This window comes from Lissotriton helveticus, chromosome 8 (assembly GCF_964261635.1).
Source record: "Lissotriton helveticus chromosome 8, aLisHel1.1, whole genome shotgun sequence".
NCBI classification, from domain to species: domain Eukaryota; kingdom Metazoa; phylum Chordata; class Amphibia; order Caudata; family Salamandridae; genus Lissotriton; species Lissotriton helveticus.
The window spans coordinates 1,135,813,462-1,135,837,700 of NC_136069.1; the positions used below are offsets into that span (position 1 = coordinate 1,135,813,462).

Consider the following 24,239-nt stretch of genomic DNA (forward strand, 5'->3'; position numbering starts at 1 on the left):
ACAACAACTTTCGTAAAAAGACATTTTCTGCTGTTTGGATTTCGCTGGCATCTCTGTAACCCTATACCTTGCTCCCATATAGCACCATTGGGACACACTTTGCGTTATAAATTTTCATGAGTGCCGGGAGTGGTTTACAACCTAATCGCTTTGCAAACCCTAACAAAGCCCCCGACACCCTGGCAAGGGTATTCTTTTTATGGGCGCGCTGCGTGACCCATGACCTCTTATCGTCTAAAAGAATCCCTAAAGTATGAGAAGGCTGGGACTTTAATGAGCTCCTGCCCTTTGCAGAAAAATTTACCCTTTTTTGCCCGTCCCCACCTATTGACATAGAGTGTGACTTTTTAAAATTGGTTATCGAGTCTAGAGAATCCATAAAATTAATAAAACAATCGATTGTAACCCTCTTGCCGTTCTTGCCACTAAAACTGCATCGTCTGCATATAACAATGCGGGGATCATTTTTGAGCCAGCTCTTGGGATGTCCTTGCAAGATGAAATTAATGTGTCTCCCAAGTTGTTAATGTAAAGCATAAACAGCAAGGGTGCAAGGATGCATCCTTGCCTTACCCCTCGCTTAACCTGCCAAGCATCTGTCAGACTCCCATTCTCATTATAACGGACTGCTGCCGTAATATTCTCATGGATATCAGCCAGAAAATATATCAATACAGGGTCCAGCCCCATGCCATATAGGGAGTCCCAGAGCTTTTCCCTGTTCACAAGGTCGAAAGCAGTGGACAAATCCATAAAAGCTAGATGTATGTCCCCCTGCTTTGCGACCGTGTACTTCCCTATGACCAGATGTAAATTAAGGCATTGGCCCGTTGTACCCCTTCCCTGCCTGAACCCATACTGTAGGTCCGAGACGACAGAGTTTTTAACCAGCCAATCTGTCAAGCGGACTAGTACGGCTTTTCCCATAATCTTTGCAGCTGAATCCAAGCGAGAGACAGGCCTATAACAGGCCGTATCTTCTCTTGAGCCCTTTTTAAATATTGGGACTATAACTGCTTTACCCCAAGACGTTGGGAGACCAGCTTTAGAGGCTCCATTAAAAACAGACGTTAAAATCTTTGCCCAGGGGGGCGGAGCTTGCCGGCGACCGTGATGGCCACCTGAACCTTCAGCTCCGCCACGCCAACAATCAAATCCTGCACTATCCTGCACTAGAGCACACCAAAAACGGACCCTGTGGCCACCCGCGCACCGAGAACCACCCGGAAAATACAGAGGAGCCTCCTCCCCCGGACTTCGGAGACCCGCGTATCAGGAACGCGGCGGCTGCTGATCGCGCCGGGAGGGCCCAGAAGCCACGGCCTAAAGTCTGAGCGCAGCCCGGGGCACGTCTCGCGACGTGCGGACACCGCTGGACCCACCATCGGTGGGAGGGGAGGTGGGACGTCTGCTCCGATAGCTGCCACTGGGGAGGTGTGAGTCTCTTGCGGGACACCTCCGGTAGCGACGCTGCCCCCCCCCCCCCCACACTAAACGAAGGCGCAGCGGTGCGGTGCTTGGCTGCCCGGGAGGTGAGGGAAGGCCTTTACGTGCACGGCCGAACTCGGAGACAAATCACCAATTCCCTCATCACAAACAAAAGCCCCCTGGATGCCCCAGGGCCCACAGAAGTTTGCTGGCAGAAGAGAAGGGCCCTAATAATACGGCGAAAGCCCCCCCGCCCCCTCACACTAAATACTTGAAGTGCTCCTGTGCTTGGCAGAGCCCCCCCCCTCATTGCACGCTACTCAGGCAGACAACGTGCAGTGTGTTGATAGGCAGGGGGTCACAGACTACTGACGGAACTCGGGCTCCCGACACTGTGCCTCGAACCGCAGAAACAGCGGGGAGACACAGGGACTGTCACGACCGAGAGGAGCTTGCTAACACCGACTTGGAGGCCGAGGGACCTGAAGGACCACGGCCTGAGGAACGTGGCAAGCTTGGTGGTGGAGGGCTGGCGACGCAATCTCTTCACGGAGACGGCAAGTCGCACTGACTGGCACCCCACGGAGTGAAACGAGGACAGCGCCCACACTACACGCAGGGAAGCTGATAGGCATTGCGCCTCGTGGGTGACAGACGGCGGATCTCGACTAGTGGTTGCGTGGTCTCCCCACGGTGCGGAGGACTCCTCGGCAAGATGGTGAAAGGGGATAAAACTCAGAGTAAACTGCCATTCTCACAGAGGCGCTCGCAACTGCAGGGGACCCCTACTGTGGACAGTGCACACACGCAAGCTGAGGAAGAGCAGGCTATGGGGTCCGATATAAAGACCATGCTAGTGGTAATGGAAAAGGGCCTGCAGACCAGTATGTCAGCATTGGGAACGAAGATCGATGCATTGACTTATCGCATGGATCGTATGGCGGAGCGCCTAGATAAGCATGCTGAGCGGATTGACATGTCAGAGAGGAGGATAGGAGAGGTGGAGGAAGCTCAGATGGAACTTGACACAGGTCACAAGAAACTCGAGAAGGTCATGCAGACGTTGCAGGATAAGACAGAAGACTTGGAGGCCCGCTCGAGACGCTGCAACCTACGCATCATGGGCCTGCCGGAATCCACGCAGACGGGCACTATGGAAACATTTGTGGAAAGACTCCTCACCACACTCCTCGGTGACGGGTTGTTCTCTACTATGTTTGTGGTAGAACGGGCGCATCGCTCCCTGGGCCCTCACCCACGCCCGGGTACTCCACCTCGCCCCATAATTGCTAAACTCCTTAATTACTGGGACAGAGACACACGCCCTGAGGTTAGCTAGAGCTAAATCGCCACTACAATATGAGGGCTCTGAGAGCTCACTCTACCCGGACTTCACAGCAAAGGTCCAGGAGGCGCGTAAGCTCTTCATTCCTCACAAGAAGCAACTCAGAGATCTTGGCTTGGATTATGCGATTTTATATCCAGCAAAACTTCGCGTCAACCGGCAGGGTCACTTCCACATCTTCACAGATCCACGGGCGCTCCAACAGGCGTTGAAAGGCTGGATTAAGGAGCAGAAAAGCCACCCTGCTAGATCGCAGGAATAAGGGGTCGGAAGCAGCCGGCTTAGCGACCAAGAGTGACCTGATCCGGCGGAATGTAAGGTAGGACTCGCCAATGGCGAGGGGGGGGAAATAGTGAATATGCATATTCCTCCCGAGTAGTGGAGACGTAGGCAAATACAAGCAACGGGTCGGCGCAAGACGCTATAGACTGCAGAATGACCCAAGACGCTGAAGACACTAGCGGGTGGGGTGGGACCCCGTAAAATATGTGGACCTGGCCTTTGGCCCTGTTTCCGGCCCACTCAGCGCCTCATGGAAATCCACGGAGAGTCGAACGGCCGGGGGGGGGAGGGGTCGGAGATGTGAAAGTCACTTAGTAAAGAACAATGTTTGTGTTGTGTTCTAATGTTATATACTGCTAGGCGTGGCGGCAGCGGAGCAGGGAATAGCGAGTGCAGAGACTAACGAAGGAGTAAATAGGCTGCACGGCGACCTTGGCCCCTGCGCGCAACGCACTGCAGGGATCTCTTTGTCGAATCTGAGGGTAGGGAAAATGGGGAGGGCGGGGTGGGCGTGGGACCGGCATGACCAGGTTGGGGGAGGTCTGCTGTGGGATGGGGGAGGCAATGTATTGAGGTTTAAAGTTCGGAGGGGGCGGGGGGGCTGTTTATATTTTGTATGCACACACTGCCAGACCTGGTCACACACAATGCCACAATATGTCAGATTTACACAATAGGTACAGATGACGAACCCAACTGATGTGACAGTGAATGATGAAACAGCAGATCTTAGAGCCCTTACGTGGAATGTGAGGGGGCTTAATGACTACCGCAAACTGAGGAAAGTAATGTCATACCTGCAGAGACAGAGGATTGATTTAGCTCTCCTACAGGAGACGCATCTGCCTCTGACCAGTAGAATGCTACTTAGTAGGGGACTGGCGGGTAATGCAGTTGCAGCTGGCTACACTCCTCATTCCAGGGGTGTTTTGATATGGGTCAACCCTAAATCGAAATTGTTCTTGACGCTACTCCAGACAGACCCAGAAGGTCGGTTTGTAATAGCTCGATGCAAAGGGATGGGGTCTGATTTTTTAATTGTGAATGTCTATGGCCCTAACTATGACTCCCCGGATTTCTATAGGAAATTGGCGCACGCTGCCCGCACACACACTCCCGCTCAGATGATTTGGGGGGGGACTTCAACTTAGTGTTAAACCCGGATCTAGACAGGTCGGCGGGACGACCCCGTGGCCCCTCTGCTGCTGCTCAAACGCTAGCTACTATTTACCCTTGACCTCACAGATGTTTGGAGGGACAGACATGCATCACAGGGAGGTTATACACACTACTCTGCTTACCACGATATTCACACTAGAATTGACTACTGGCTGGCATCCGCAGCTGTGACGGAGTGGGTTAGGGCGTGCGAGGTACTGGCTCGCACTCTCTCAGATCATTCGCCGCTCCTCTTGGTGCTGGCCACTCCTCGGAAAGTGATCCTACCGTTCACATGGCGCTTCCCACCATACTCACTGTTAGACGACACATTTCGGGGTGAACTTGCAGAGGAGATAGATGTATTCTTTGAACAGAACATAGGCTCTGTCGACAATTTTCAAACCATATGGGAGGCCTTCAAGGTGTTCATAAGAGGAGTGGCGATGTCAAAACACTTCAGTGTACTCAAATCAATCAGACAACAATATCGCTGCTGGAATGGCGGTTAACATCTCTGGAGAGACGGCAGCAGAGCCGCGCCGATCCGGCGATAGTTGAGGAAATCAAAACACTGATTACTGAGTATAATGAAGAGGCGGACATGGGAAGTGCAGCATATGGGGAAGTACGCTACGGCCAGGACGTATGGTGAAGCGGAGCGCCCAAGTTCACTGCTGGCCAAAATTCTGAAAGGTACTAGAGGTAAAATGCGAATCACTGAATAGCGCACCGCGGTCGGAGGCGTGATCACAGATGATTCGGAGATTGCACGCGAGTTTAGTAGCTACTACTTTGATCTGTACACCTCCAAAGGCTGCGATCTCGCGGTTGAGACTGCGGACTACTTGGAGCATATAGCCTTGCCCGTGCTCTCCAACGCGCATCGTGAGTTCCTCATGCAGCCAATAAGCAGCGATGAGATACTTGAGGTGCTAGCGAGTATGCAAGCTGACAGTGCACCCGGCGCTGACGGGCTGACGGTGGGCTTCTATAAAGCATTCCAGGAGAAATTAGTGCCGCATCTATCCACCCTCTAAGACAACATCTGTGTGAACGGCAGTATGCCGCACTCCATGCGAGATGCCCTGTTAGTCGCGATACCCAAACCTGGTAAACCCCACGACAAGTGCAGCTCATATAGGCCCCTGTCCCTACTTAATGTAGACGCCAAAATTTATGCGATGATACTTGCGACGCAGCTGGCGCTCCTTGCCCCCAAATTGGTTGCACCGGAGCAGGCGGGCTTTATCCTTAGCCGGAATCTCACCTACAATATTTGCACAATTCTGGGCACCATGCAGCACGTTAGGCAAGATGCGAAAGCCATTGCAGTTTTCCTGGACATGGAGAAGGCGTTCGATTCTGTTGAGTGGCCGTTCATGACTCAAGTATTACGGCGTGTTGGTTTGGAAGAATTGTTCCTACAAATGATCGGTGCACTATATTATCACCCGACGGCTAGACTCCGCATTGGTGACCTAGTTACGGATGCTTTCCCGATAAGCAGGGGAACTCGACAGGGCTGCCCATTATCTCCGCTAATTTAGGCGCTGGTGGCGGAGCCTCTCGCCTGTGGGCTTCGCGAGTACCACTATAATGAAGGAGTCAGTTTTCCGTCGTATAAGATTGTAGTCTCAACGTAAGCTGACGACACGCTCCTCTTCGTCAGAGATCCGCAGAACAACCTATCATCCATGCTGAGGGAGGTGGTGCGCTTCAGGGTACGCTCTGGCCTACGAGTGAATTGGTCAAAGTCAATTGCATTCCCTCTGACCCCAGCGACTAGGGAGTTCGACATGGAATTACCGCTTCGTTGGACCCAAGAGCCGGTTAGATACTTGGGTGTTAACCTGCACACGGATTCGGAAATGCTTATACGTGAGAACTATGGAGTAGCATAGAGCAAGCTGGAGGACGATGTGGAAAAGTGGTGCAGACTGCCACTGACCCTAATGGGGCGTATAGCCATCATGAAAATTGTGGTCTTGCCAAGATTTCTATTTCTGTTCAGCGCTATACCTATGGTTCTATCGAGGGTCTTCTTTAGGTCCATGACACAACTCATGATAAAACTGGCGTGGGGTGGCAAACAGCCTAGAGCAAAGTGGGCCCTCCTAATGCTTCCAAGCGACAGGGGTGGACTAGGTGCCCCGGATCTGGAGTTGTACTACAGAGTCGCGCAGGCAGCACACCTACACACGTGGGTACATGGAGACGCGCTCATCCCCCATGTTCGTATTGAGCGCGTCTTTGCGGCCCCTGACCCATTGCCAGCAACGATCTTCCGACCGGTGGATTGCAGAACGGCATATTGGACTCCATAATGGCCACGAATCACGCCTGGCATTTCCTCCTGCAGGCCCGGCACTGTACACTCTTGTACACCCCATGCATGCCTGTAGAGTGGGCTCTCTGGTTAGCGCCTGCACTTGAAAAAGGAGTGGTACAGGCGTTGCATGAAATGGGAATCCACAAGGCAGGAGATCTGTTCTCCGAAGGGAAAGTGAAGACAGGACACCAAGCTATGATGAACAATGTGGGCGCCACTTTATTACACCATTTCCAATATCACAGAGTGTGCCGCGCATTGCTGGGCCTTGTCGGCCCGGACCTAGTGGAGCGACCTGAAATACCGGAGCTCACGTATGTTATTCGAACAGATACCCCACGCAAGTTCATCACAAACTTATACAAGATCTCACTGTCGCACAGGGAGGAGCAGCCCGTAAAAGCTAGAATGGCCTGGCAACATGACCTCCAGGTCACAATAGATGATGGTATGTGGAAATACTGCTGTGCGAATACAAAAAAACTGTCACTAAACGGAAGACACATGCTGATACACTTCAAGTTCATCCAAAGGATATACTACACGCCAGAGAGGCTTCACAGATATGGCCTGAGACAGACGGCGGAGTGTAAGAGATGTCACACGCTCTCAGCGGACTTCATGCACCTGGCATGGTGGTGGCCGGGGGTCCAGAAGTTCTGGGATAGTATATTCTCCAAACTAAACAAGATTCTGGGATTGGAGCTGGCCCGGACCCGGCACTGGCCCTGCTCGGTTATTCCAGAAAACTGCCAGTGGCGGTAAGAAGACTTGTGGACCTGGGAATGTTAATGGCTAGACGTGTGGTTGCCCTCTGTTGGATGAGAGGACCTTTGCTTACGGCCAAGAGATGGGCGCACGATATGCTGTATTGCTGCACTCAATCTGAACATTACAGCGAATTGCTGCCCCCTACGAGCCGACCAAAGAACTTCTGGAGCTTATACTCCACGCACTTGAGGGTTGGAGACTCGCGACTCACGGCGGAAGAGGGCACGGAGCTAGAGAATGACCTTTCAGATGCTACACAGCTTGCAGAGGTGCGGTAGCAGCGCAGTATAGTGAGTACTCATACACAGGGACGCGGGAGGAGGCGGCGCTTAGATTAGGGAGGTGGGGTAATGGAAATGCTGAGAGTAGATCAAGCAGTAACACAATGAGTCATATCGGGGGGACCTCTACACACGGTGAGTGAGTTCTTATTGGAGAGGGAGGAAACGGACTGCATTAGGCACACATCTAGGCACCTGGTGTCAGGAGGGTTTAAGATACACGACATACACTTACCGTGGTTAAGTTTAGGGCTGACCTGGCTAGGAGTGCATAAAAAGGTTTTTGCGGGGGGAGGGTGAATTGGGGTTATTTTTTGGGGTTCTTTTTTCCAATGTTCTTGAACATACACTGATATATACTCTGCAGATATTTGTCCGACTGTGAAAGGGCAGGGGCTGATACCAAGTGGGAGTTATTGCCATTGGGTGGGAACGATAAAACATTCCACGATGTGGACAACTACACTTAGGGGCACAAGTAATAAATGCGATATGCCGCCGGACCCCAGGGTTGTCGGCTACAAGGCTGTGTAAATTACTGGTTGCAGTCCTCTGGCGATTGACTCCATTGCTGCCAGCCTCCGGGTTGTAGGGCACGAGCTGTGTTTATCTGCAGATATAAGCAATAAAGGTTTTTGGAAACAAAAAAAAAACACAAAAAAAAAAGAAAAATCTTTGCCCATAAACTGGGGTCAGCCCTATATAAATCAGCAGGTACCCCATCCGGGCCCGGTGCTTTCCCCTTTGATGTACACACAATTGCCTCCATTACTTCTTCCTCTGTAAAAATAATTTTTGGGGCCTATATAGATTCCCCGTGAGGAATGAAGGGTGACTGACTGATCTCAGAGTATAGGCCATTAAAGTGTTCCACCCACCTTTCTGGGAGGATGAGACAATCTTTAATTGTATTATCTGTCTCATCAAATAATGGACTATTAATCACTTTCCAGAAATGGGTGCTACTTGTCACAACACTCGCTTTGATCAGTTCATCCCATGCCATTTCTTTTAGCTGGGTTTTTCTTACTTTGATTGCTTTTTTATAATCCCTTCTGGCCTCTACAATCTTACTTGTGCCCCTACCAGACTCTCTCAACACCTCCAAAAGTGCCGTATGTGCAGTAATACAAGCTTGGTCAAACCAGTTTTAAAATTTTTTGGGCCTTGGTTTACGTCGCAGAGTAAAATTTACTGCTACCTATTTTGTAAAGTGGTCAAAGGCACCAAGGATCACCATTGGCTCAGAGTCCGCATTTAGACATAAGCTCAAATCCTCAGAATTAACATTATACAAGTTATCTAAGAAGTCAGCTGGGATAATTGCCTCCCATCTCAACCTATGACCCTGACATATGGTGGCTATATTAGAATTTGAAATAAGGGCCAATGGTGTCTCACTTTTAGGGGCCTTAATTTTAATATCCACCGTAAGGGGATTATGGTCACTCAGAACGTTCTGTGTAACACAAAAAGAGCCTATTAAATCCATCAAAGGGCATGATACTAAGATATAATCAATGATACTTTGGTGACCTTGGCCTATATAGGTTGGGACAGGGCACAGGGTTTCTACTTGTGATGGGCAGAACAAATAATGAGCAGATAAAAGACTCTCCAGACACGTCCCGCTCTTCGTGTGCTCAAAATGGGTAACACCCTGCGGGCCGTATTCGTGCTCAATACCTTGTAAACAATTAAGATGACAGACATGAATATTAAAATCGCCAAGAATTAAAAGATGGTAAGACATATTATTATTTACATCATAATCATCCAAAAAAACAGATAATGCTCTTAAGTGGTCCAATTCATCTCTCCTAGTAAAGGAATTATAAAAATTTACCACCAACATTGCAGGTAGATTATTTGGGGAACTTGTCTCTACCAGCTCTGGTCTGTACAATAATTTGAGGCTGAATAATAATAAGGGACCCCCCTCGATCTCCCCATTACAAATGGTTTAGCATTTTTGCTGAAAGAAAGATACCCATCGAAATGGTAAGGCTCTCTAGCGTCCCAGGTTTCCTGCAAAGCAATAATATGGTGCGTTGACAGAAAGGCCTCCCAGTTTATATCCCCTCTTTTTGACTGCAGCCCGGCAATATTCCATGATAGGATCTCTATCTTATTCTCAAATACAGTATGCCCTGTGTGTTTTGTTTGCTGGATAGTGGGTACATTTCCTCCCCCTACATCCTATTGGTCAGTGCTATTTCTTGCTTCAATTTCCCTTACCAAGCTCGTGACTTTATCCTCAATGGCCTCAAGCTTGATCCAAAAGGGGTTGATAATAGATGATATCAGTGACTCCATGCGCTCCCAGAAGGCCTGGTTACCCCCTGAGTTACATGAATCATTAGCAACAAAATTTGCAACCTGGTACTGGTCCTCCCCAACATCAGCAGTACCTGATGTTTTCTCCTTCTGAATTTTACATTTCCCTTTGGTCTTATTCTGAGACCGAGTTGCTAGGCTACCCCTTGTCTGCTTGGCTAAAGGCCCCCCCAGACCTCCACTGGCACTGATGCATTACCGAGCCGGCCTTTTTGGCCAGGTTGACCTGGTGTCGCAAGCTTCCCCTTTATCTATATATGACCGAGAGTTGCGCCCAATTCTTGAGTCCATAATTGGACTTAGCACTACTTCCCCCGTCCCCCTGTAACTGATCAACGTGGCCAGTACTTAAGAGGCTTATGGGTTGAACCGCTATCACTGGTGATTTAGCTAATTGAATACTACCCATTGAAGATCTATTTTGAGCTGCGTAGACTCCTAGCGACAGCCTTTTATCTGTTAGCATTATTTCATGTTGGAGCACTGAACCAGCTCTAACTAAGAAGGCGTCCAAGATGCCTACCATTCTTCCTCCCATCCCTGCCTTCTGCCCTACTCTGCTTTGTTTGGACGTCATAGCCCTAAATTTATAACGCGCTTCTTTAGAAACTTTATGATTCACTATGCATTTTCAAATGGTTTAATCTTACAGACAATAAGGCTATAGCTGACACGGACACTCACATCAACAATGCATCCTGTAATATGTCCACTAAGCGCTCCGAGGGTATCCCCCCTCACCACTTGAGAATAACGCGGTCAGCAGGGTCTTTAGTTCAATGTCATATGAGAAACATTCAGCTTACTTTATGTCCAAGTTTATGGGTTAGAGGGGTGGCCCAGCCCAGCCTCTTCTGGCCTCTGACGGCCGCAGACGGCCCCGCCCTTGTCCCGGGCTTAACCCGGCGCGACCCGCGTGCATTTTAGAGCGCCTCCAGGTGCGGTGTAGGCAGTGGCGGCTTTCGCCGCAAGGGCTCACGGGATTGTAGTCCCCCTGATTGACCGTGCTGCGCTGATGGCCAAGTGCAGCAGCGGTAGAAAGACCAACAGCGGGAAAGACAAAGCGCCAGTTCCTGCAACCAGGTAATGCCCCCGATATCTTTTGACACAGAGCCCCACTCCACCGGGGCTCTCCTAGTTTCTGAGCGCCTCCGGCTGCTGTGTAGGCGGTGGCGGCTTCCGCCGCAAGGGCTCACGGGAATTGCAGTCCCCCTGATTGACCGTGCTGAGCTGATGGCCAGGTGCAGCAGCGGTAGAAAGACCAATAGCGGGACAGACAAAGCGCCAGTTCCTGCGACCAGGTAATGCCCCCGATATCTTTTGACACAGAGCCCCCATTATGATGACGTGAATCACCTGGAGGAGACTAGAAGAAAGATGTTCAATACCACTGGGTTTCGTTTGGTCTAATCTGATAATGATGCAATTGAAATCTGTGATGGCTTGATCACCAACAGAGGGAGGATTTGAGTTGCAAAATTTTGGCTCCATCATCCTACGATTGGCTAGGCCACATATATATGTACTTACACTTGGCCTTATGTACTTGTGTGACACAATAATTCTTAAAGAGGCATGGTCGACTGAAGGTATAGAAGTGCATCTATTGTGTGTTTTGATATATATGTGTGTGCATATTAACATTTCCTTTTCAGAAACATCTGGATGCGGATATTAATCTTCTATTGGTTAGATGGTAAGGTGGTGTGCTAAAATTCATTTAATACAGTGCATTCTCCAGGGATTGGTGAGAACGAATCATATGTGTACTAATGCTTCCTTTTCAAAATTGTGAGCTGTTGTCATTTTTTGTTTAAAATTCCATGTAATGGTGATTGTGCCACATATAAGAGTACTGTATGATATAATTTGATTCATTATTAAAGATTTCATTAATTGGATTATATGTAGGCTTTCGAATGAAAATGTGTTTTAAATATTTGTTAAATTAGTGTGATTGTGAGCCTCAAGCTTCCAGTCGAGACACTTAATACTAACATGAAAGTTGCTTTTCTGCATCTTTTTCACCTCTTGCAGGTGCAGACCAAAGGCATTTGTTAGTTAGTGAAAAGCACATTGTATTTCAGAGATAAAGAGAGGTGAGGAAGAGCTGACAAGTCAAATGATTTTAATGAATAACAAAGGGAGTGTCACCAGTTTGTACTATCAGAGGAAGGGAGAAACCATGGATGCTTTGGAAGTGGATAATGGAATATGGGAGTAGTGTTGAAAGCGCCAAGTTCTCTTCTGGGAACTGGAAAACATATTATGGTGTGTATGAGTTCTAGTTTTTTGAATGTGCTTTGTGCACTTTAATTAGGGAACCCACCTTGGGTTTAGTGAGATGCCCTTGAGACTTGGAGAGGTATAGACCTCTCTTGACATTTCTGATTATGTGGCTTCGTGCTATATATGATTCCGTACTTATAGAACTTTTACAGAGGTTCTGATGCTGATACCTTTCTTGCTGCCTTGCTGCAATAGGGTTTCCCCTATCCTTAGGTTTTTGTAGGGTTTAATAGATGCTCAAAATCTTTTCCATGTTTTGGAGAAGGATCAATACCATCCGAACAGTCACTAAATTATTTTTCTTATTTTATGTATTGCCACTACTGAGATACTTATATGCTCTTTACTGCTGAGGACCAATATTGTAAGACCCTTTGGTTATTCTATACTTTTATACTATGCTTTTGAGATTGAGTTATATTAGTCTGGCTTTCAGTTTGTAATAAACCTTTTAACAGCAAGTTACTGACTCGATCTTTCCTTGTGTGATTCTAATGATCACACTGTACTTTAAAATATAGATTGTTGTCAATCCCTCTTCCTCTCAGGCTACTACAAAGCTCTGTGGGCCAGAGGCTCTCAGATGTGTTGGGACGAGATCCAAAATTGATAAGAAATCTTTACAAGGTAAGCTTTCCATTGCAATCAATTCCAAGTTAATTTACATTAACTGGAAACTGCACTTTCTGAGCGCAATGTTTGCTTGTGAATGATAACACCCATGCAAACAGTCATGCAAAATGCACACAAGGCTGATGGTTGCAAGAAAAAGTGACAATGAGCTGCACATGAAAAACTGTCAGGCAAAACAAGAGTTTGATTTGTAGAAAAGCCAGTGCTTGAATGTGTAAATAAATGAACTTCAATCATTTTTTAAATACTGGATGTCCAGGATGTCAATTCATACAATGGAAGAAGGAACGAACCACAGTCCTGCTGACTATTCAAAGCATATTATATTAATAACACCAGACTTGTTTGCTTCTTTGTAAAACGATTCTAAAAAGAAATACAGTTGCAGCAGTGCCATTTTCATTGTGCTTATTTCTAGTTTGTCTATAATTCATCAAACCCTCAGGCAAGCTCCGACACGTGCTCTCAACAAATACAATAAAATGACTTAATTGCTGCAAGAGAATACATAGGAAGTGCCAAATTAAACATGCCTAGGACATCAAATAATAAAGATACAACACTTTTATTTCGGCAGTTTTGACGTTGCTTAGTGGAAGTGCTGTCTGATCCTGTAGCACCCCCTACCATATCTTGAGTCTCTCCTTTGTCTTTCTATTTCTTTCTGTCTCTTTCGTTATTTGTCTTTCACTCTCAGCCTTTATTTTTTCATTCACTCTTTTCTTCACACTCACAACGATTTTTGCTATCGCTTTTTGTGCCTTACCCAACTTTATTTTCTCTTTACTTGAAGTTATATTATGTTATCTTTTTGAGACAACTCTGCCCAAACATTTTCAGAAAAATACCTCAATCAAAATTGATGAACGATGAAGAGCTTGGTTTGGAATTTTGTGCAGGGAAGGATTAAAAGAGTACAAACTATTGAAACAGGCTTGCTTGGGTTTAGGCCTATCTTTCTTCTCAAAATTGTAAATCTGGGGTCAAGTAACAGTAACGTTCTGCCATGCTGCAGAAACCTTCTTTTCTTCTTTACAAAATTCAGGTACTACTTACTTTTCTTTTAATTGATTGTGGCCCCAGTGTCCACACACATCTTCAATTCCAGCTTTCAGGTGATCCATTAACTGTCAAAACAAATGCAAGATAATGTTCAGGGTATTAAGAGTTTTAACTGCAAATCTATGGAGAGTTGACAACCCAAATGACTGATTGTGATCACAAATGTAATGTTTATTTAATAAGTCTTGAGATCCTATTAATGTTTACCAAATGGGAGAATGTCGATCAGTGGTAATCAGCTATTGAACACCATTTGCTTACATTTTTCAGAAGGGTGCACAACACTATTGAATAAATTAATGTGGTGGATAGACTTACTACCGAGGACTACAGCGAGTGTCATAACAGGGGATCAGCTTTATTTATGGAGTTAGTGAATGTAGCAATCAATAAGAAACAGAAACATGTTGAGTTTATGAAATCTGGAGCCTCCAATGTAAACCTTTGCACGTTTTTTATCATGTGTGCAGAGGAACATCATTAAAAAGTTGTTGAGTCAAACCTCTCTTATTTTTTATATATTTTTTTTATTTCACTGACACTATGTAACATAATTTAGATGGGGGAGCATGACATAACTATCTTTGCGACTAAATGCTGGAAAGACACTCAATGTGCTATATGGAGAATCAGAGGATGTAGCTTGACACCATTTATAAATGAGGGTGTGTGTTCTGTGTAACAGATGTGTTAGACCTATCAGCCTTAGGGTGGTCTTCTCACATACCTTTTGCCATACTATTCCTGTCTTTGCTGAATTAGGTTTTGTTGGCTATAGGGCTCTGTACACTTTACCACTGCTAACTAGTGGCAAAGAGCTTGTGCTCTCTCCTTAGAACATGGTGAAATTGGCTTACACTCAATTGTCACATTGAATTTACTTGTAAGTCCCTAGTAAAAGGATACTACTTGTACCCAGGGCCTGTACATTAAATGCTACTAGTAGCTGTGCAGCACTCATTGTGAAACCCACTTAAGTAGGACTTTAAACATGTACCAGGCCTACCATTGCAGCCTGTGTGCTGTTTTCAACTGCCTTTTAGACCTGGCAAAACAAATATTTTGCCAGATCTAAACCTTATTTTTTTAATATATAGATAAGTAACCCCTTGGGTAAGCACTAAACAGCCCATAGGGAAGGGTGCAGTTTATTTAAAAAGTTGAACATGAACGTTTACATGTCCTGGTGGTGAAAAATTCCTATATTTGTTTATGCTACTTTAAGGCCTATCTCTCCCATAGGATAGCTTTGGGTACCATATTACATTTAATTAGTGATCATTTCCAATTGGGTTCAGGGTGGAATCTCATGTTTGGTCTCTGAAGAATTGTAATTTAAAACCCTCTTTAAGGGTAAAGTTGGATTTTAAGTCATAATTCTGAAATTGTCTCTTTTAGAAAGATTCCATTTTCTGGTCCCACGCAGTTGGTGCCTGCAGCTTGTATCCTGGGCCACATGACTAGATGTAGCTTGCAGTTGGTCTTTTTCTATTGCTCCCAGACAGTGAGACAAATAGGTGTTGGAAGGATGGGACATTCGTCTCTGACTTGATGGGAGGAATGGAGCTGTCACCCACCCCACATGGACATTACAATGACTCAGCACACTCACAAAGGGTTTCATACAAGTCTTTCTGTGTCCCCAGACAACTGGGGCCAGGGCAGGGAGGAAGAAAATTCCAAACACCTGTGGTGTGGAAACTTCTCCTACTTCAAAGCTGGCACCAGGTATAAATATTGGACACTCAGACCCAAGTATACGTACTAATCTGGACCAGTGCAAGACTCAGAAGAACTGCTGTGCTGCTCTGCTGCAAGAAGGACTGCTATTCTGCTACCCTCCTACTCTGCTGCCTAAGTGAGAGGAAAGCAAGTCTATAGTCATAAGTTTATTGTTTCGAGCATTCACATCAATTGCTCAGAGTATTGTATACAATCAATAGGCTGGAAATGCAACAACCCAAAACTCACTTGTTGGAGAATAAAAGATTTTTATTCCACCAAATTCCAACATTAACTTCGAGGTTCATTTAATTTTTGACACTTAATGGTACATAAGGAGGATGCTCTTAAGAACGTGCAAAAGAGAGGTGCTCAAGAATTGAAAAGGGTGAGTGAAAAGAGAAAAATATTGGTGATTATTTAAAAAAAAGGCAGAGAATTATAGATACAGACTGGTTCACTTTGTTTTTTTTTACTTTATTAAATGTCTGATTAATGTCCATTTAGTCACAAAGCCCAAAGCTCATGTCATCATCAGATTCTTCAGACTCTACCTTCTTTTCCTCCTCTTTCTTCTTGTCCTCGGCAGGAGCAGCTGCAGTTGTTGCAGCAACTGCAGCCCCAGCTGCAGGGGCATCTCCACCACCAGCTCCTACATTGCAGATCAGGCTTCCAATGTCAATGTTAGCAAGAGCCTTTGCAAAGAGACCAGGCCAGAAAGGTTCCACCGACACTCCTGCCGCCTTAATCAGGGCATTGATGTTGTCCTCCGTGACAGGCACATCGTCGTTGTGGAGTATAAGAGCAGCATAGATACAAGACAGCTCGGATACAGAGGCCATGGCGTCAAAGTCTGGGTCGCTCTGGGGGGCGGATGGGTGGATTAGAGGGTGCTAGTCGCCGGATTGAAGTACGCTCCAAAACGGCCTTAGCTTATGAAGAAGAACCGAGCACCTTGTAATCCTACAGGAAAGAGCCTGGTTCACTGATTCCAGTCACTTTTTTCTTGGCCACATTTAGTATTCAAACATAGTTTCTTATCACTAATGTAACGAAATACAATTCCATGTGTCGCACGTTTTCACAATTTAGGGATATGTGTGGTCCAAGAGGGGTTATGAGGGCGTCAATGTTTCGACCCGGCTTAATGCTTGGGGTGATTGGGGGCCTCAGCCTGCGGGTCTTCTTCAGGACAGGAGGACAACCTCAGTACCAGTAAGATGTCAAGCTCCTAAATATAAATAGTGATGTGTCAGGGTTGTGCAAGTAAATAAAACATTTAATGAAAAAGACTGTGCTGACAAAGCACTGTCATAGACTCACCCCGTTGTAGATCAGGGCAGTCAGTGTAGTCAATACTTGATGCAGGGCATCGTCAGGTAACTCCAAGGGTTAATCATGAAGCTCACCGAATCCCTCAGTGGTAGCATCCTAATCTGTGTGGGGGTGGGGTGTCATTAAAATCTAGTAACCAGCGCGATCAAGGCTTTCTGTTTCACAAGTCAATAAGGGGCATCTACAACTTACCCCAAACAGAAGGGAAGGTTCTCTTCTATTACGAGTGCTTTCTGTAGTCACTGCCAGGGTGCAGTATTATCACTGGCTATTTATCAGTGGATTCTCTCGGGATGGCGGCGGCCTCATCTGGGGTGAGAGGAGCTGCCGTTAAAATCAAGACAATATGCTAAACGGGCCTAATAGGAGAGGTGTAAGGGGTGTGCACTTACCCCGACAGGGAGTGTGAATTCCTCTTCTTCAAGCGTGCCCGAGGGGTCACTGCTGAAAGAAATGTCTTTGTTAGAGGAATCTAATTAAGGATGGGGGCCTGCGTTAGGCATTTGTCAAGGGCAGAGGGTCTGTAGAGGGAGGTCTCTTACCTTGGGCAATGCACGTCTTCACTCCGCGTTCAGGATCAATCAAGATCCCCGTGTAGTAGCAAGGACATTGATATACGTCTTGCTGACGTGTGTGCCCGCCGGTATCAGTCCGGTGAACGACAAGTGAAGAAAGACTTCACCGGAGTCTCCGTTAGTGTGTAAAAGCTAGAAGTCATGGACAGTGTCAACAGACATCGGTTAATAATACTACCTAGCAGGCAATATTCAGCATTTAACCAAGTCGATTCAGGTGCAACTCTTTAAATTGAATTGGGTTTAGGACGTCTCAAGGGACATCAGTCATCGTGGTGATTTACGGACAAAATCCAGCAATGAGTGGACATTTCAGGCACTGTTGTGCATTTAAAATTGCAGTTAGAATGGCAATGTTAAGCATTTAAAGTTGCAGTTACAATGGCATATCGGATATAATGAGTTATAATGCATATAAGACAAATTACATACATGCCGTTAGGAAGTGGCGTTGCAAAATTATTGAAACATCTACAGTGACAGTAATATTGTGTTAAGGCATTTGTATTGATGCATGTTTGGCCATATACGCACAAGAGGTAAACCGATTAAATTACAGGCTGATTTTACTCAATTGTACAAACATCTACAGAGGTCATAATGTGCGTGTAAAAGCATTCTATTGCGATGTACTTAAGGCGTACCCACGTATATTGAGGCCCTGGTATGTATTGCATCAGTAATTCCCATGGGCTAGGGTAACCCATAATTAATCCTCAGACCAAGCCAAGGTTGCGCGGTCTGGGCACAATCGGTGTCCGGTTAACTTCAGACCCACTTGGTGCCTGTAGAGAGTGTGAATGGATCGGTGGGCAGTCTCCATGAGTACCACCACATGTGGTGCAAACAGTGTAGGAGTCTTGGGTGCAGATAATTCAGTACTGTTTGCAGACATGTGGACGCTCTCACTACCCCAGGCTCGATACGGTGGCCGGTGATTGGCCTAGCCGTTATTCAAGATAGAAACTTGTTTGCTTAATTCCTCATATTCATTGAGTCCATGTCTAATGGTGTCAAACATGTGTATGCAAAGGAATTCACGGATGCTCAGAATGTTATTAAAGTCTCCACCTCTGGGGTTGGGTTTGACCTTTTCTATCACCCACCATCTGATGCTGTCAGGTTTGTGTCCAAATCTGGTGAAATGGGCCACCAAAGGTACCCCCGGGGTCTGATATCTGATGCGGCTGCAATGCTGCAAAATGCAGCACTTAGCTTTCTGGATAGTTTGCCCTATATACATGAAGTTACATGGACAAATGATTGCATATAAGACCCCTGCGGTGTTAAAGTTACTATGCTCCTGTAATTCATATATCAGGTCATTATGTGTGAATCGTGTGGCTTATTTTACCATCGGACATGCCTTGCACTGCCCACATTTCGTGTGTCCTTTGATTGGTGGAATTCCCCATAAAACCATCTGGCTAATGGTAGGAGTGAATGGTAATAGTGACTTCACTACATGGTCTCTCACGTTTTGTGCTTTTTTGAAAACATGCAATGGTGGTGGTTTATTACCAAGTTCATCTGACACCAAGTGCCAGTGCTCATTGATAATTTTTTTGACTGTGTTGCTCTTAGTAGAGAAGGTGGTGACACACACCAACCTGTCCTCGCTGTCCTTCCTTCTGTCTCTGGGGTCTAGGAGATGTTCCCTATGATTTTGCCACGCCCGCTTCTGTGCCTGTTTCAGTAGTCGAATAGGGTATCCCCTTTCGATCAAGCGTGCCAAGAGGCCCACTGATTCGGTGAAGAAGTCCTCTTTTTTGAAGCAGCTTCTACGCAACCTCAGGAATTGCCCGAAAGGGAGATTATCCCTGAGGTTGCATGGATGGTGGCTAGAGTAGCGTAGGAGCGTATTACGCTCGCTGCTCTTTCTGTATAGACCTGTATCTGATGTGTCATCCTCAGCGTTTATTGTTATATCTAAGAAAATTATTTTAGATCTGTTATACTCAAGTGTAAACTGAATGTCTGGTGAGCAAGAATTCAGCCAGTTATGAAAGTTATTTAGCGCTTCCTCATCTCCTTTCCATATGATGAGCACGTCGTTGATATAACGCCGCCATAGCTCCACGCATTCAGCATATGGATTAGAGTCATTCAACACGTGTGCCCGTTCAAATGCGTCCATAAAATGGATCGCTAGGTTGGGGGCAAAGCTAGCCCCCATCGCTATGCCCTTGGTTTGGACATATTGTTGGCCTTGAAAACAAAAGTAGTTCTTGGTCATGGCGATCGTGAGTAGTTCAATAATGAACTCTGTTGGTACATTATGGGGAGCCGGACGTAGGTCCAGATCCATTTCCATACATCTCAGGGCATCATCCTGCGGGATGTTGGTATAAAGTGCTATGATGTCCATAGTGGCCAGTAGGTGAGTATTGTGGTCATATGGACGCTGGTCCACCAGTTGTATTGTTTGCATTGTGTCCCTGATGTATGTGGTAGTATTTTCTGCCAAGGGCCTAAGGAACACATCTATATATTTACAGAGTGGTTCCAACAAGGAACCACAACCTGAGATTATTGGTCTCCCAGTCGGGTCCTGCATTCTCTTGTGTACTTTGGGGAGGGTATATATAGTAGGCATTCTTGGGTGTTTGTTGTTAAGGTATTCTAATTTGTTTTTGCTAAGAAAACCAATCTCCAGCCCCTTGCGAGTCACAATGTTGATCATTTTGCTGAGTTCCTTCGTAGGGTCGGTCCTCAGTTTTTCATAATTACCAATAATGCCAAGTTGGGAAAGTATCTCATTTTTATAGTCTTCGCGATTTTGGACCACGATCACACCCCCCTTGTCCGCCGGCCTTATCACTATGGAGGTGTTATTCTTGAGGGTGACCAGGGTCTGACGTTCTGCTTTCGAAGTGTTGTATTTCACATAGTGTCTTTCTGAGAGGGTTTTCTCCATGTCACGCTTCACAACTTGCTCATAGGCCAGAATTCTGGCTGGCATAAGGTGTGTGGGTGGGTTAAATTTGGAGGGTGGTCTTAGGCCACTCCCTGTGATTGTCGGGTTAAAGGGGATTTTTAGAAAGTAGTGTTTCAATCTTATCTTCTGAATAAATTGGTGCAATTCAACTTTTAGGTTAAAGTTGTTCGGCATTGAGGTCGGGACGAATGACAAGCCTTTGCCTAAAATACTTTGTTCATCTGGGGTCAGGGTATGATCAGAAAATTAATCACAGGGTTTTCATGTGTGTGTTCTACCATCTGTAGTGTTGTCGTCTGGTGCGGATGTCCCCGTGTGCCTCCTGTTGGAACTTTGTTTGTCACCTGGCACATCTCCTGCCCCTGTTCCATGTTTGTGTTCTTGTCCCCCTGGGTCTGCCCCAGGGACGCCCCCTTCCTCTCCGGTCCCACCATTGGTCCTCTAAAAAAGGTTGCTGGTCAGTCTAAGAATACTCCGTGTCCGAGGTTGCTGTGTTGGTGCTAGTGCTAGGGCGTGCCAGGTCACTCCCTGAGTTGCTGTCTAATGAAGAACCTGAGAAGGTAGTATATCTCCTATATCCCCCTGTGGCCCCAACTGTAGTATGTGCCTGGTTGCTCCCTTTGGTAATATCCTTCTTGCAAATAGGGGTAGGTCACGTTTTTGTCATAGGAGTTTATGTCCCGTGTCGCCTTGTCGAGTTTGGTTGTTTGGGTGTAAATATCAACTCGCGTATAGTTCTCTCAAGTCTCTCTAGTGCCTCTTTCGCATTAATCAGTGCTTTGTCCTCAATAATTTCCTTTCTAAGTTCGCCTATTTCTTTTGCAGGCGCTGAACCTCCTCTACTGCTGTTTCGATTCCAAGCACCATCCGGTGCCTGGAACAATTATTTGACATTAAGCTAAACCCTTCCTTAAATTTGGGGTTGTCTACAAATATTGCAGGCTCATTCCTTACTCTGAGCCCAACAGGAATAACGTTAGATTGCAAGTATTTGGCTAGGGTGTGTCCGTGTAGTCGTGTACTAATCAACTTTTTCTCAAGCCTTTCTAAATTTGGAAATGTTCTCATTCAGTGTGATGTCAATACTAGCCGTGGCTTCTCCTAGAAAACTAGTCCCACCCTGAGATTGTGTAGTGTAGTTCCTATCATCCCAATAGGCTCTGCGCATTGGAATAATACCTTCAATAGTATAGGCCTAGACCAGACGTTAACTAGGTCTACTACTGTCAATATTAGACTTAAAGTTTTGGGTTTGCCAGCTTAGCTCAGAGTTCACTAGAAACTTTCTCGAATGTTCAGGAAAGAATTAACTCCCCTGATTAGACAAGAAGGGATTTCGTTTCTGACAACCATAGAACATGACAACTTTGCTCTCCCCTAATCAAGAGTATATCTCGAGAGTCGTGTGAACAAAAGGCAATTTATTTTACTCAGTCAGTACGTGCATTCTTAGTCTCATCAGATTGTAGAGAAAAGTTAGTATCATGATGAGCCAAAGTATGAGGATAAATGCACCAAAACCCACCCAAAATTCAAGCCATGGAGAAATCAGATATGTTTCTTTCAGTTGTTTCAAAAGTTCTTTAGCTTTATCTTTAAAGGTTTTTGATGATGGCTGTGTCTTTGATTCACTGAAGCCTTCAGAGGAATCATCGAAGTTTATGAAGTAGCCGGATGCAGTTCTGTCAATTGTTCCAATTGTTTCAGGATTACTGTTTCTTGCATTTTCGCTTGGTACTTCATTTAAGATTGGTGTGTCTCTGCTAAAAGTTTTTATTTGGGTTTTCAGAGGTCTAAGTTCCATTGCATTGTTGCATAGTCCTTGTTGTTCTTCTGTAGGCGTTTCGAATGTGATGAACCTCTTAGTTAGGACCTCTGTACTGGTAGCAAACCTTGGTGTTCTGCTACTTATTGGGAGTCCACTTGGCCTACTGTTTGTTATCGGCCACATGATTGTGGTTTTACCAGGTCGATGGATACAACTCGGTTCTCCTTTTTACCAGCAAGCGGCGGTAGTACAACTGATCTTGTCCCGTTGACAGACAAGACAGGAACTGCTTTTCTGTAAGAAGGCCCAAATTCCTTCTTTACCGCGATCTTTTCCCTGACTAGATCCCTGACTTTTGGAATCCAGACAGGTTTTGCTGGGACAGGTGGTGGTTCTTCAGTGGTTGTTGGCTGCTGTTTCAACTTTATGTTGCTCAGGTCTTTTCTTGTTTTGTTTAAGTCCTGCAAAATAGCCAAACGGTCTTTGATATCAAAGCTTTTTTCTTTCACCACTGAAGTCTGACTATCAAGGTCAGAGATCAACATCCTAGTTCCAAATAATAATTCGTACGGACTGAATCCCTTCAGAGAATTTCTTGGCAGGTTATTTAGACTACGTTGGACACTTATTAGATGTTTGACCCACCCAGCTCCCGAACCTAATATCCTTTCCGTTATAGATTGCTTTATGCCTTGGTTTTTTCTTTACACCATCCCGTATCCCTCAGGAAGGAAGTGAGAAGATTCCCGCTGTGCTATGCTCATTTGGCCATGTTTCCCCTCAGGCTGGAGGGCTAGAGTGAAAACAATGGTTAAACGTAGCATGCTCTTAGCGGATATGCCATTTAGACTCGCAAATCTTTGTATAACAGTCCAGACGTCAGCCGAGTGCTGGTGATCTACATTATAAGTGGAAACTAGCCCGTATATGTTAATCGCAAGCCTTGCTTTTTACTCCTGATTTTTCCTGGAGTGAAACAACGAGGTATTACACTGTTTCTCTCCCCACTGCGGTTTCTGTTGCAGTTTGGGCAGTTTTTTACAAACCTGGTGTGGTGCAGGCTCATGCCTGGCCACCAGTACCTTGATTGTAATTCTTCCAGAGAATCTTTTAGTTTGAGGTGTCTGAGACCCTCGCCCATATGTGCATCTGCGATTAACAAGTTTCTCCTGTCCATGTTTGGAATCACTCTATCCCCCACTCCAGGGATTCGAGCAAAAGGGACGGAGTTTGCATCGATTATGTATGTATAATTGAGTGGATAGTTGATCAGTAGCGCTGAGCAGTCGCCTTTTGATGACGTTTTCACCGCCAGCACTGTTTCACCGTCAATGTATTTTAATGTACGCTTTTTTCGAACTACGGGAGCCGATTTAGTGGCTGCCGCTGTGGCTGTTTCAGCCAATGAATTCCCTTCAACGTGAACGCCATCATGTTGATGACTCAGTGAGTGTGTCACGTGAGTCTTTGGTAGTTCTTTTTGTAAAAGAGCTATTTGTTCCCAGAGCAATTTCTGCTTTATTGGTGCATCATTGTCATCTTTGTAACCGTTTTGAATCCATGTCTGCAAATCCTTGTTATATGATTTGACGCAGTAATATGAATCAGACACTATAAGTGTCGGGAATTCGTGATCCGCATTATCTAGCGCCATTTTCAATGCTATTATTTCAGTCTGTTGTTCTGAATTAGTTTCTACTGAGTGTGTTTTTGTTAATAGAGGTCTTAGTTTACCTCCGCGCCACACTTCTTTTGTAATCCCACATGTGGGGTTGTATGCTTGTTCTCCCCAAACGGGGGGTTGAGCATGTCCGTCTGTATAGATTACACAGGCGTACTGTCGTAAGGGCAGAATGTCGATTGGCAGAGGGAATGTTCTTATATATTCTAGATTTTTTAACTCTTCTAGTTCTGGATCAAGGTAGTAGTATACTTTGTCCGTTGTGATTGAATTCACCCATTGTATCCACTTTGGATTCAATG

General features: G+C 45.9%; 2 protein-coding genes across 3 annotated transcripts in view; both read right to left on the minus strand.

Annotated features, from left to right (window-relative positions):
• LOC144773148 (sodium/hydrogen exchanger 4-like) overlaps positions 1-24,239 on the minus strand; it is a 527,634-nt gene that overhangs the window by 284,958 nt on the left and 218,437 nt on the right. The window contains exon 7 of the mRNA XM_078658005.1: positions 13,913-13,983. Coding sequence (XP_078514131.1) covers positions 13,913-13,983 — 71 coding nt within the window. The remainder of the gene's footprint in view (positions 1-13,912; positions 13,984-24,239) is intronic.
• LOC144771899 (large ribosomal subunit protein P1-like) lies at positions 16,144-16,611 on the minus strand. 2 transcript variants are annotated; one of them, XM_078656135.1, is made up of 2 exons: positions 16,412-16,611; positions 16,144-16,336 (listed from the first exon to the last, which is right to left on the minus strand). In XM_078656135.1, exons 1-2 carry the CDS (start codon positions 16,480-16,482, stop codon positions 16,144-16,146), a joined length of 264 nt encoding a protein of 87 aa, XP_078512261.1. In that variant the 5' UTR covers positions 16,483-16,611. The 2 variants fall into 2 exon arrangements, with proteins under 2 accessions (XP_078512261.1, XP_078512260.1); XM_078656134.1 differs by having other exon boundaries at positions 16,144-16,611.

Excerpts from the sequence above, each read along its gene's own strand:
- LOC144771899 (XM_078656134.1), bottom strand. The coding sequence starts at position 16,482 with ATGGCCTCTGTATCCGAGCTGTCTTGTATCTATGCTGCTCTTATACTC.